Raw genomic sequence first — 14,391 nt, 5'->3', positions numbered from 1 at the left:
CCTCCTGTATCTATTACTATATCCCAGGCTGCTGTGTCCTCCTGTATCTATTACTATATCCCAGGCTGCTGTGTCCTCCTGTATCTATTACTATATCCCAGGCTGCTGTGTCCTCCTGTATCTATTACTATATCCCAGGCTGATGTGTCCTCCTGTATCTATTACTATATCCCAGGCTGCTGTGTCCTCCTGTATCTATTACTATATCCCAGGCTGCTGTGTCCTCCTGTATCTATTACTATATCCCAGGCTGCTGTGTCCTCCTGTATCTATTACTATATCCCAGGCTGCTGTGTCCTCCTGTATCTATTACTATATCCCAGGCTGCTGTGTCCTCCTGTATCTATTACTATATCCCACATTGCTGTGTCCTCCTGTATCTATTACTATATCCCAGGCTGCTGTGTCCTCCTGTATCTATTACTATATCCCAGGCTACTGTGTCCTCCTGTATCTATTACTATATCCCAGGCTGCTGTGTCCTCCTGTATCTATTACTATGTCCCAGGCTGCTGTGTCCTCCTGTATCTATTACTATGTCCCACGCTGCTGTGTCCTCCTGTATCTATTACTATATCCCACGCTGCTGTGTCCTCCTGTATCTATTACTATATCCCACGCTGCTGTGTCCTCCTGTATCTATTACTATGTCCCACGCTGCTGTGTCCTCCTGTATCTATTACTATGTCCCACGCTGCTGTGTCCTCCTGTATCTATTACTATATCCCAAGCTGCTGTGTCCTCCTGTATCTATTACTATATCCCAAGCTGCTGTGTCCTCCTGTATCTATTACTATATCCCACGCTGCTGTGTCCTCCTGTATCTATTACTATATCCCAAGCTGCTCTGTCCTCCTGTATCTATTACTATATCCCACGCTGCTGTGTCCTCCTGTATCGCTACATCCCATGCCGCTATGCCCTACGCTTTTTGCCCTTTTTTCCTCATGTGCAGTGATTTATGTAAGGTTTACTCTTTCCTCCAGGCTACAGTGGCGGCTTTTGCTGCCAGTGAAGGACATTCTCACCCTCGGGTTGTTGAACTCCCTAAAACAGAAGAAGGTCTGGGATTCAACATAATGGGAGGAAAAGAGCAAAACTCTCCCATTTATATTTCTCGTATTATCCCCGGTGGCATAGCAGATAGACACGGAGGCCTGAAGCGTGGAGACCAGCTGCTCTCCGTTAATGGAGTGGTAAGGAATCTTTGCTCACTGTATTGTACATAAATAAAGTTCAGTAAAAAAAAAACAACTGTAGATTAGATCAGCGCAAAAGAAGATTTCAGAAAATCAATATGGCCCCTAACTTACTAAAACCTCTGCTGGGAAAAAAAACATAGCATAGTAATGATAAAATGATAACCCTGATGAGTGTTAAGATAAACAGTGGACTGCCTTCACCTGTGCCTGAGTGCCCCCCATGATGTAACTGCTGGGTGGTGCCTAACCAAGCCCCATATGATCCCCACCTATCAGGTATGTGGGTGTATCCTGTTGATATGCGACAAATGCTTTAAATGAGAATACAGTTTTAATGGGGCTCATCCACCTTTTGAAATGTTTTTAAAAATGCAGCAGGTGCTAAAATGACAAAATAAATTACCGTATAAGTCGACCCGAGTATAAGCAGAGGCACCTAATTTTGCTACGAATAACTGGGAAAACTTATTAACTCGAGTATAAGCCGGGTATGCATTGTCCCCTCATCTCTATCCTTGTATGCATGACTCCTCATCCCTGTTCTTGTGTGCAAGGCTCCCTATCCCCGTCCTTGTATGCATGGCTCCTTGTCCCTGTCTTTGTATGCATTGCTCCCTGTCCTTGTATGCATGGCTCCCCATCCCCGTCCTTGTATGCATGGCTCCCCATCCCCGTCCTTGTATGCATGGTTCCCCGTCCCTGTCCCTGTATGCATGGCTCCTCATCCCTGTTCTTGTGTGCAAGGCTCCCTATCCCCGTCCTTGTATGCATGGCTCCTTGTCCCTGTCTTTGTATGCATTGCTCCCTGTCCTTGTATGCATGGCTCCCCATCCCCGTCCTTGTATGCATGGCTCCCCATCCCCGTCCTTGTATGTGTGACGCCCGAGAGACCGGGGTACCCAGCACCGGACCAATGGGGTCTGTCTCTTGAGGGGGATGTCACGGGTGGCTTGACCCGGTGCTGTGGCCTCAGGCAATGCACAATGTAAAGGGTATCGTGAGGGAACAGGCACTTACTTGATCAGCAGCAGGTTCTCCCAGCGGTGATGATCCCAATCCTGGATAGATGGCTATTGTCCAAATGAAAGACTGAGGCACTGAAACGTTTAACCAGTTTACTTTAACAAAAAAGGATTTACAACCAGTCCTGTCACCGGAGTCTGTATGGGAACTCTGAGTTACTTTGACCCTGCCGGGGTCTTCGCCTCTTATTGTACGCAATATCTGTGTGGCCCTGCTGCTGTATGTGAACTGGCTGCCGGCCCAATCTGTCCCCTCCGGGCCCCGGTTCGACGGGCAACCCGAGTCCTTTTATCGGCTTACCCCCTTCGGGAGTACCGCTGAACTCTGTGTCTGTTGCTGCGTCCGGCCCTAGTGAAGCTGATATCACCTCACGTTTTTCCGGTTGCTGTATTATATATAATGAATACAGCCGCGGATCCGGTATCCGTCTTTGCGCCTGTTCTGGGTAGTGATTAATGCTACCCGGTTCTCACAATGTCCTTTTTCTCTGTCCCTCTTCTCCTCAGGCCGGTGATTTGGGCCTGGAAACCGTCATAGGGCTGTTAAAAATTCAGCTGTATGACCTCTCACTTTCAGCTCCTTAGCCCAACTGCCATTTCTTCTCTCAGACCAGAATGGATCAAGGGGAGTCTCTGGAGCTCCCCCTTCTGGCCGGAGGTGGTAGTGCAGTTTTGCTATCTTAATATTTGTATTTAGTGTCAGTAACTATTTTTGTGGCAAATACCCCTAGGGGTGCCACATTCCCCCTTAGTTAAGAACAGTACTCCGGGACTGTGGGACGATAACATTTTGAAATAACAATTAATATGTACAGAGTCTTAAAAATGAAAAGTTACAAAAACCACTCAAGGAAACAAAAATAGAGTTCTGTAAAAAGTCACTTCAAATAGCGTCCATTAATACAGTCCTATCCTTGAAGGTACTAGGAAAGGCACTGCACTTTGTGTCCAGGAATTTAGTTTCATTTTTCCAACGAAGTTGTCAATATAAAGTCTAAAGAAAGTTCAAAAAGAGCAAAAAGCAAAGTTCAAAAAGCAGTCTTTCCGGAGCTTTGATTTAGTGCCTCCGGGCTGATAACAAGTTCAAGAATATGCAAGAAGTTCATACAGACAAGTCTCTGTAGGTACTGGGCTTAAACGTTGCAGAATGATAACAATGACTATAGTTTTATAATTGGTAATCTGCATACCTGGCCGGTAATTGACCCTGGGTACTACGCTGTGATCTACGTAATAGCGGTGTCTCTTCATGTGGTGTACTACTGTCTACTGCGGATGTAGTATCTGCCCGCTCTGCTAAAGATAATTCCATGACTATGGAGTTGGCAAGTCCACCGTGAATGGGATTACTCTGATCAGGAATCTGTTCTTCCTGGCCTGGAACCTCCTGTAGTACGGGGTCAGCCTCTTCCTGTCTTGGGACTTCTGGTATTGGGTTCGGTGTTGGGTAAAAGGCCACCATGGGAACCACTACTGCACCATGGTATGTTAGTAGGGTTTTGGGAAAGTCTCCTATACAGGTGTGATACATTTCCTCTTCTTTTTCCTTTACTGGTTGGACCTGCATGGGTTGAATAACTTCTGGTTCTGGCTGGACAACTTCTGTCTCTTTCAATGCTTCCGGACATAATTTAGGATTGTCTCTTGACACTAGTACAGATGATAAGCCCCCGTTTTTGCTAATGAGACACATTTTAGGATTATCCATTCTTGTTGGTAAAACTGTGTAGGGTACGGCTTCCCACTGATTGTCTAGTTTATTGGTTCGACGATTTCTCTTGAGCACTTGGTCACCCGGTCTTAATGGGGTCGCTAGAGCATTCTGGTTGAAAGTTCGCTCTTGTCTTTCTCTAGTTTGCTGAAGGCTTCTTTCAACACTCTCTTGCACTTGGCGATACTGCTTTTGCCGTATGATATCCCAATTGGAGTCTTGGACTTCTGCGTCTGGTTTCAGAATTCCCATTTCTAGATCGATTGGTAATTGGCCGGGTCTTGCACGCATAAGGTAAGCTGGGGTGCAGTTGGTGGAGCTCACCGGGACATGATTATACAGATCCACCAAGTCAGGCAATTTCTCTGGCCATTGATTCCTTTCTGTCTCAGGTAAAGTCTTTAGTAGTTCTATTACAATATGGTTCATCTTCTCGCATAAGCCGTTTGTTTGTGGATGATAGGCCGTCGTCCGGATCTTTTTGCAACCATACATATTACAGAATTCTCTGAAGATCTCTGATTCAAAGGCTGTACCTTGGTCGGTGAGAACCTGTTCCGGATATCCATGGGGTCTACAAAAGTACGTTTGGAACGCTTTGGCTGCTGTTTTTGCTGTCAGATCTTTTACGGGTACTACTACCAAGAAGCGTGAATAATGGTCCACGATGGTCAAGGCATAGACATAGCCGGACCGGCTTGGTATTAACTTCACGTGGTCTATGGCTACAAGTTCACGTGGTTGTTTGGTGATTATGGGCTGCAGTGGTGCTCTTTGGTTCTTTTGATCGTTTCTTCTGAGGTTGCACGGGCCACAATTTCTGCACCACTGTTCGATTGATTTTCTCATCCCGACCCAATAAAATCTTTCTCTTAGAAGTACTTCTAACTTTTTCCAACCGAAGTGACCAGCACCATTATGGTAAGCTTCGAGGACCATCTTCACATCTTGTTTAGGCACGATTAATCTGCCAAACCAATTCATGTGTTTTCGGATTGGTGTACCTTCTACAGAGCTTCCCTTGATACAGGAACATTTTGCCTCTCTCTTTCCAGAGTTGATGCGTCTCTTCTGGGGCATCCTCATCGGGATATGCACTTTGCTCAGTTAACAGTTCCTTCACCAACTTCACAGCCGGATTGCTGTCTTGGGTGTCAGCCCATCTATGGTGTGCTAACGGATTAAAATTCACCTCTTGTTGTTTCTGATAGGTACTTGACTGATGATGTTTCGCCTTGGGATGATGGAAGGCTGGTAGTTCAATTTCTTCAAGCTCCCCCGTTTCTTCTTCTACATCTCTCAAGTGTGGCATCCGGGATAGGGCATCGGCATTTCCATTCTTGCGACCTGCTCGATACTTGATATTGAAGTTGTAATTAGATAACCGGGCTATCCATCGCTGTTCTAACGCACCTAATTTGGCTGTGTCCAGGTGGGTCAACGGATTGTTGTCAGTATAGACAATAAATTCTGCAGCGGCCAGATAGTGTTTGAAACGTTCAGTCACAGCCCAAACTACTGCCAGTAGTTCCAATTTGAAGGAGCTATAATTTTCTGGATTTCTTTCAGTAGGCCGGAGCTTTCTACTTGCAAAGGCGATGACTTTCTCCCGACCTTCTTGCTTTTGTGACAGCACCGCTCCTAGTCCCACATTACTGGCATCGGTGTAGAGGATGAAAGGTTGATGGTAATCTGGGTATGCCAGAACCTCTTCTCCGGTTAGTGCCTTCTTTAGTTGTTCAAATGAGTCTTCCCTTTCATCGTTCCACTGAAAAGGAGGGTTTCGGTTTGAAGGTTTCTTCGTCTGCCCTACCAAGGCGTCTTGCAAGGGTGCTGGCAATTTGGTAAATCCTTTTATAAATCTGCGATAGTAACCCACCAATCCCAGGAATTGCCTCACTACTTTTGCGTTGGTAGGTCTTGGCCAATCCCTTATGGCGCTTATTTTCTCGGGATCCGGTGCTACTCCCTCCGAACTCACGATGTGTCCCAGGTACTGTACCTTTGGCTTGAGAAGGTGACATTTGGATAGCTTGATTTTCATGCCATACCTGGATAAGGCTTCGAACACTTCTGCCAGGTCTATTAAGTGTTGTTCGTAAGTCTTTGAGTAGACGATCACATCATCTAGGTACAGGAGGACAGTCTCGAAGTTCTTGTGTACGAGGCAGCATTCCATCAGCCGCTGGAAGGTACCGGATGTGTTGCAGAGTCCGAATGGCATGCGATTAAATTCACATAGACCCATTGGTGTGGTGAATGCCGTCTTTTCCTTATCTCTCTCAGCCACAGGGACTTGCCAATACCCGCTTGTTAAGTCTAAGGTGGAAAAATAATTAGCAGATTTCAAAGCAGTCAAGGACTCTTCTATCCTAGGCAAGGGGTAGGCGTCTTTATGGGTGATGTTATTAATCCGCCGGTAGTCTACGCACATTCTCATGGTTCCGTCCTTTTTTTTTTGACAAGCACTAGAGGGGCCGCCCAGGGGCTACAGCTGTCTCTTATTACCCCGGCCTGTTTCATCTCCCTCAGCATATCTTTTGCACATTGATAGTGAGCGGGCGGTATGGGTCTATATCTTTCTTTTATTGGGGAATGGTCACTGGTGGGGATTGTGTGTTCTACCCCTTCTATCCGTCCGAAGTCCAATGGGTGTTTACTGAAGACTTGTTCATATTCCGTCACTAGCCTATACACCCCTTGTTTTTGATGGGTAGGTGTTGAATTTATGCCCACGTGTAGCTGTTGACACCAATCCTCCAATTCTCCGTCTGAGCCGTTGCCTTCCACCTGACAGGTTGGTTCTAAGGGCTCAATGGTTGTGATGGCATTGTTGTCAACAGTATATAGCTTTGCCACTGTAGCATACCTTGGCAAAGTGACCTCTTCCTCTCCACAGTTCAAAAGTCGTACCGGCACTCGTCCCCGGTGTACCTCGACTACCCCTCGTGCTGTGAGTATAGTGGGCCTGCTGTCGGTGTACACTGGTTCTATTAAGGCTTGATAATCTCGTCCCTTAGTACCAATGGCTGCTCTACACCATACCAGCATTTCTGTTTTTGGTGGGATTACAATAGATGTTGGATCACTTACCCTCACACTGCCGATTTCTCCACCTGCAACTTCTACCTGTTGCCTTAACATCAATACTTTTATTTCCCTTTGGAGAACTCTCTGCTGGCAGGATTGGGCAGTTTCAGCAATTTGCTGTAAGACAGAAATAACTTCGGAAAAGCAGTTCTCTAACACATTCATTCCTATCAATACAGTTGGTTCACAGTTCCGCCGGTCAACATCAACAACAATTATACCCTGTTTCTTCAATTCTACTTTACCAATCTTTATGGTCATCTCCCTGAATCCTAGTTTCGGTACCAACTTACCATTACTGGCCCATATATCTAGTTCAACATCAGAGGGCCCTTTATCAATATCTGCATCAGCCCAGTACCTCTTATAAAGGATATACGGTATAGATGAAATCTGGGAACCTGTGTCCAGCAAAGCGTTGAGGGGAATTCCGTCCAGCACGATAGGGATAATGGGTCGTCCTCCGATGTACCTGTCGTGCCAGGGTGTTTGGCCTTGAAAGTTCATTCCTGCGTAGCGGCCCGCATTCACAGGGGATTCCCGTTTAAATCACAATCTCGTGCAAAGTGGCCTGGCTGCTGGCAACGGCGGCAAATGGGCTGTCCATCCGGTTGGTAGCGGTCGCGGGGTCGTCCTCTCCATGTCGGGTATCTCCGGGGTCTCATCCATGGAACATCCTCTCTACGGTTTGCGAACTCTATCTTGGGTCCTCTCATCTCCTGCATGGTTTTAGCCATTGAAGCAAAAACATCAGTTAAAGAGTCAAGCTTTTGTTGAAGAGCCTCATTAGTACTGGGCCTCAGGGGCTTAGCAATGGCCCCGGACATAGCTGATGTCACTGGCACTCCCTGTTGTTGAGGTGCCTCTGCCATAGGTTGCGCAGGATCCTGATCCCGAGGTGCCTCTGCCAGCTGGAGACGTAATTGAGCAAATGTCAATTCAGGGTTCTTAAAAACAAGCATGCTCACATGCCCCCGGTGAGAAGGGGTGTAGAGTCCCTCCATAAATTGATCTCTTAGCAGTTTATCCGCTCCGGTGTTAAAAATGGGTTCAGCCAGTGTAAGTGATTTAAGGGCTTCCTGCAGGTTTAAGGCCAAGTCTCTCACGCCCTCATTAACTTTTTGTTTGCAATTAAAGAATCGTATTTTAGCTTTGCTGCTGGCAGTGGTTTCAAATGTAGCTTTTAATCCAGCAAATATGCGTTCAACAGTGCCTTTTAGATCAGCTGCCCATGCTGTGACTTCTCGCTTAGCATGGCCACTTAACTGCATCATCAGGAGACTAACACGCTGAACTTCACCCACGGGGAACATGTTAAAATGGGCCAGCATCTTTTCTCTGAAATCGTCAAGGGTATTAGGCTCACCTTCATACATTGGAAGCCACGGGCCACCTGGGGTATATGGCATCAGCACCGGCATGATGGGCGCCACTCCTTGCACCGCTGCGCTACCAGACGCTCTATCGACACTCTGTCTTTCAGCTGCATTAGCGCCGCCGGGTGCTGCGGCGTCTCCGTGCTGCGACATACTGTGCCCCCTTAGTTAATCCGGACCCTTCCGGTCCTCCTCTTCCGTCGGGATAGTGTAGATTCGATCTGCTGTGCAGCAGGATTGGTTTTCGCCTTGCTCTGACGTCAGAGCGCTCAGCTTGGTGCCGCCCACAATGACACGCCCCCTGCTGCTCCCGCCCGCCGCGCGCTCTGTAATGGCGGATTCTGAAGTTTTTCAGTTAGACTGGGGCTCAGGTAATGGCGTAGCTCAATTAACAGTCTCGCGCCTAACGGTTATAAGGTGATTACCTCAGGGGATGGCGGCCATCTTTACTCCATTATAACCAATGGGGAAAAGTCACTTTCAATAGTTTTTAATGGGAAATGGAATTTTCTTTAATAAAGTCAATTTTCACGATTTTTCATCCAAGTTTTCAAAGTTTTGGGCTCCAATCACGGCACACAATACCCGGTATACGGGCTGGCTCGATCCTGTTCGTGACGCCAATTGTGACGCCCAGGAGACCGGGATACCCAGCACCGGACCAATGGGGTCTGTCTCTTGAGGGGAATGTCACGGGTGGCTTGACCCGGTGCTGTGGCCTCAGGCAATGCACAGTGTAAAGGGTATCGTGAGGGAACAGGCACTTACTTGATCAGCAGCAGGTTCTCCCAGCAGTGATGATCCCAATCCTGGATAGATGGCTATTGTCCAAATGAAAGACTGAGGCACTGAAACGTTTAACCAGTTTACTTTAACAAAAAAGGATTTACAACCAGTCCTGTCACCGGAGTCTGTATGGGAACTCTGAGTTACTTTGACCCTGCCGGGGTCTTCGCCTCTTATTGTACGCAATATCTGTGTGGCCCTGCTGCTGTATGTGAACTGGCTGCCGGCCCAATCTGTCCCCTCCGGGCCCCGGTTCGACGGGCAACCCAAGTCCTTTTATCGGCTTACCCCCTCCGGGAGTACCGCTGAACTCTGTGTCTGTTGCTGCGTCCGGCCCTAGTGAAGCTGATATCACCTCACTTTTTTCCGGTTGCTGTATTATATATAATGAATACAGCCGCGGATCCGGTATCCGTCTTTGCGCCTGTTCTGGGTAGTGATTAATGCTACCCGGTTCTCACAATGTCCTTTTTCTCTGTCCCTCTTCTCCTCAGGCCGGTGATTTGGGCCTGGAAACCGTCATAGGGCTGTTAAAAATTCAGCTGTATGACCTCTCACTTTCAGCTCCTTAGCCCAACTGCCATTTCTTCTCTCAGACCAGAATGGATCAAGGGGAGTCTCTGGAGCTCCCCCTTCTGGCCGGAGGTGGTAGTGCAGTTTTGCTATCTTAATATTTGTATTTAGTGTCAGTAACTATTTTTGTGGCAAATACCCCTAGGGGTGCCACATATGCATGGCTCCCCATCCCCGTCCTTGTATGCATGGCTCCCCGTCCCTGTCCCTGTATGCATGACTCCTCATCCCTGTTCTTGTGTGCAAGGCTCCCTATCCCCGTCCTTGTATGCATGGTTCCCCATCCATGTCCCTGTATGCATGGCTCCTCATCCCTGTTCTTGTGTGCAAGGCTCCCTATCCCCGTCCTTGTATGCATGGTTCCCCGTCCCTGTCCTTGTATGCATGGCTCCTTGTCCCTGTCCTTGTATGCATGACTCCCCATCCCCGTCCTTGTATGCATGGCTCCCCGTCCTTCTATGCATGGCTCCCCGTCCCTGGCCTTGTATGCATGGCTCCCCGTCCCTGGCCTTGTATGCATGGCTCCCCGTCCCTGGCCTTGTATGCATGGCTCCCCGTCCCTGGCCTTGTATGCATGGCTCCCTGTCCCTGGCCTTGTATGCATGGCTCCCCGTCCCTGGCCTTGTATGCATGGCTCCCCGTCCCTGGCCTTGTCTGCATGGCTCCCTGTCCCGTCCTTGTATGCATGGCTCCTTATCCCCGTCCTTGTATACATAGCTCCCTTTCCCGTCCTTGTATGCATGGCACCTTATCCCCGTCCTTCAATGCATGGCTTCCCCTCCCTGTCCTTGTATGCATGGCTCCCCGTCCTTGTATGCATGGCTCCCCGTCCCTGTCCTTGTATGCATGACTCCTTATCCCCGTCCTGTATGCATGGTTCCTATAAAAAAAAAAAAACATCCTACTTACCTTCTCTGCGCTCCCTCGCTGCATCTCCTTCCGGCGCCAGCATCTCTTCCGGCTGAGTGATCATGTGTCCCCACTTATTAAGGTAATGAATATTCAATCCACGCCTACGCAAAGTGAATATTCATTTCTCTTTAGAAGTGGGCACACCGGCTCCTGCATCTGTGACCAGTTGCTCCGACGCTCCCCCTTCCCCACCGTCTTTCTGGAATAATAACTCTCATGTATAAGCCGGGGGGGCATTTTCAGCTCAAAAAAATGTGCTGAAAAACTCGGCTTATACATGAGAATATATGGTACTAGATGGCAGCCCGATTCTGAAGAATCGGGAGTCTAGAATCCATATATACTTTATTTATTCAAATGTAAGAATAATACAATTAATAAATAATAGTAAGAAAGAACAAAAATAATAGGCAGTATATGGAGAAAACACCAAACAAAAGTTCAAAATTGGTGTGAAAATGTCACTGAACCACTTCACAACTAAATATATATAGTTTTGGTAAATGGTATTATCATTTTTTTGACGAAATTCGGCAGGAGCTTGAAGAGCAACGTCACTGGGCCCGCCTCCACGCAGTAGAAACTTGCTGTGAGGTAAAAATTCAAAAATCACACCAAAATGGCGGGCGGAGTGTGTCACAGTACGGCACGTTTCTGATTGGTCGCTCGCAGCAGGCGGCAACCAATCAGACACTGGACACTGTTGACGTCACTTATCTCCGGACATTAGCTCCGGACATTAGCTCCGGACAAAGCCACGGAAGTTGGCACAAATTGCAGGAAGTAGTATTCTAGGCAATTATATATTAGATATTCACTCTTCTCTTCCCTTGAGATCCAGCACAGGAGCTGACAGTCTGTTTACAGACCCACAGAACGTAACTGCTGTAACCATTTATTGGTCGCCGCACTCCCTGTCGAGCATATTGCTTGCGGTGCTCCCTGTCGAGCACATTGCTTGCCGGGCTCCCTGTCGAGCACATTGCTTGCGGCGCTCCCTGTCGAGCACATTGCTTGCGGCGCTCCCTGTCGAGCACATTGCTTGCGGCGCTCCCTGTCGAGCACATTGCTTGCGGTGCTCCCTGTCGAGCATATTGCTTGCGGCGCTCCCTGTCGAGCATATTGCTTGCGGCGCTCCCTGTCGAGCACATTGCTTGCGGTGCTCCCTGTCGAGCACATTGCTTGCGGTGCTCCCTGTCGAGCACATTGCTTGCGGCGCTCCCTGTCGAGCACATTGCTTGCGGCGCTCCCTGTCGAGGTCATTGCTTGCGGCGCTCCCTGTCGAGCACATCGCTTGCGGCGCTCCCTGTCGAGGCCATCGCTTGCGGCGCTCCCTGTCGAGCACATCGCTTGCGGCGCTCCTTGTCGAGCCCATCGCTTGCGGCGCTCCCTGTCAAGCTCATCGCTTGCAGCACCTCTGTGTCCAGCGTGAGAAATTTCTGTGCTCCCTGATGGGAGCCATGATGTTGGTAACGTTGCCACTAATTGGTTGCAGTAGTTATGTGCAGGAAGCTTGCAAACAAAGAGCATGAACGCCCCTCTGTGGATGGATGAGGGAGATGGGAGGCGTTTGTGGTTTTTGTCTTTTTATCACATCTGCTGCACTTTCCCGGATGACCCTTGTAAGGCTCTGACCACTAGATGGAGTCGGTGAGTGCCAGCATAGCTCGCCAGTGGCCGTATTACACAGCGGATATGCTGTACACAGCAGCAGGGTCTCGTGCTTTCAGATCTGTGCATTTGGGAGGCTGTTCCTGATTTCCGGGCTGTGTGCATATATTGGGAAATCGGAGACAATGGAGGCTAGGATTCTCTTCTAGTGGCCTTTACCTGACTAAATGGATGGGAATGTGACGGTCCCCTGAGCGCTCTGCTGGCGCTCCGCAGCCTCACACGTATGGGGGAATAGCGGAATTCTTCTGTGGTGGTAGTTTATGGGCAGCGAGCGAGTGATGGCAGTGGTGTATGCTCCAGGCAGGAGCAGGGTCTATCGCTGACATACTGCGGCCCTGCCGCGAGCCTCGAGCCATGGAGGACAATGTCTCCTTAGATGAACTGCCCCCCTGGCCTGAGCTGTGGGGCTTCAGCACAGAGTATTTCGGGGCAGACTTTTTTTTTGAAGTTTTGATCTGTGAGGGTCCGTGTGTGGAGACCTCCACTAAACTGCCAGAAGCGCGGGGCTAGCACTGGGTGACAGAGGTGAGGGAACGCTTTATCAGAAAGGGTTTTTTTTAATGCACTTAGTTAAAAAAAATTGTAGAACGCCCCATAAAAGCAGAGCTAGAAAGTTTATAGACTAAACCTTAAAGTGGTTGTCTAGGATTAGGCAAAAAAAAAAAACATGGCTGCTTTAAAAAAAAACAAATCTATATACACTGCCACACTTGTTTTCAGGTTATGTGTGGTACTGCAGCTCCCCTCTATTTACTTCTCATCATAGGAGGGCAATACCAGACATAAGCTGTAGGTGTGGGGCTGTTTGTGTAAAAATAATCCATGTTTTATTTAATTCTGGACAACTTTTTTGTCTATCATAATTTAGGCAACTGAAGGATTTCATACATGGGGGCGAGCGGGACAGTGGATTTCACCATGGGGGGAGCGGGACAGTGGATTTCACCATGGGGGGAGCGGGACAGTGGATTTCACCATGGGGGGAGCGGGACAGTGGATTTCACCATGGGGGGAGCGGGACAGTGGATTTCACCATGGGGGGAGCGGGACAGTGGATCTCACCATGGGGGCGAGCGGGACAGTGGATGTCACCACTGAGGGGGGCAGTTGTCAGATCAGCCCCAGCCCTACATTCCTGGTGTTGTAGCGGCATGGTGCCATCCCCAGCTGGACGTGTGCCTATTGCACCCTTCATGCACCGTGAGGCGCCATCACTCCGGCTCCTATCTCTTGTGTATAACCATAGGTGACATAGTAACACGAGCACATGATGGCGGCACAATACTGATACTTGTCTCCTGTACAGAGCGTGGAGGGCGAGCATCACGAGAAAGCTGTCGAGCTCCTGAAAGCTGCCCAAGGGAAGGTAAAGCTGGTGGTCCGGTACACCCCTCGAGTGCTGGAAGAAATGGAATCCCGCTTTGAAAAGATGAGATCAGCAAAACGCAGGCAGCAGAACTAGGAGGGAGTGCGATGTGCAGACAAGACCCAGACTGTTCTGCAGCACTGAAGAATCGCTGACGATCCCTGTGGACCACCACTACCGCGCACGGTGCAGAGCCGGGACCCTACAGATCCAGGAATGTTCACACGTTTACAGGGAGATTTTTGATGACCCTCATTTTTTAAGTCAAACAACCTAAAAAAACGGCATTTTTAATATGGTGATGTAATTCTACACTTGTAGACTTTGTGGTTTTCCTAAATGTTTTCTGCAACCAACCCCCTCTGTGTTATTGGGCAGGCACCATGGGGGATGTGGGGGCACATAGGTGCCGCAGACGGGGTCCTGTATATTGGTGGCAGCCCCGGCAGTGTCCGCCCCACATCACTGCTATCTGCTGCCTCCTGAAGCCCCTCTGTCATGGGGGTCCGGACACGCGCTCACCATTACTGCAGAGGACGTGTTCTCCTGCTAATATCGTGCAATGGGGTAGTGACAAAATATTTTAGGAATCAATGTAGAGCAGAACGGAGTCTCGGAGCTCACACTGGGGTATAACCGGCCGAGTGCGGTGTAGTGTTATCAGCTCGGCTCAGTGCTT

The 14,391-nt window shown here is 48.7% G+C and overlaps 1 protein-coding gene across 1 annotated transcript in view; it reads left to right on the top strand.

The window, feature by feature from the left end:
• The window catches only part of LIN7C (lin-7 homolog C, crumbs cell polarity complex component), a 28,821-nt gene extending 14,753 nt beyond the window's left edge, over window positions 1-14,068 (top strand). Inside the window, exons 4-5 of the mRNA XM_069738884.1 lie at window positions 987-1,196; window positions 13,653-14,068. Of these exons, the coding sequence (XP_069594985.1) occupies window positions 987-1,196; window positions 13,653-13,808 (366 nt within the window). The 3' untranslated portion in view covers window positions 13,809-14,068. The remainder of the gene's footprint in view (window positions 1-986; window positions 1,197-13,652) is intronic.
• Window positions 14,069-14,391: the final 323 nt, after the last annotated feature.

Source organism: Ranitomeya imitator, chromosome 9 (assembly GCF_032444005.1).
Source record: "Ranitomeya imitator isolate aRanImi1 chromosome 9, aRanImi1.pri, whole genome shotgun sequence".
NCBI classification, from domain to species: Eukaryota; Metazoa; Chordata; class Amphibia; order Anura; family Dendrobatidae; genus Ranitomeya; species Ranitomeya imitator.
Note: the sequence above shows the minus strand (reverse complement) of the source record. Positions and strands in the feature narration are given on the sequence as shown.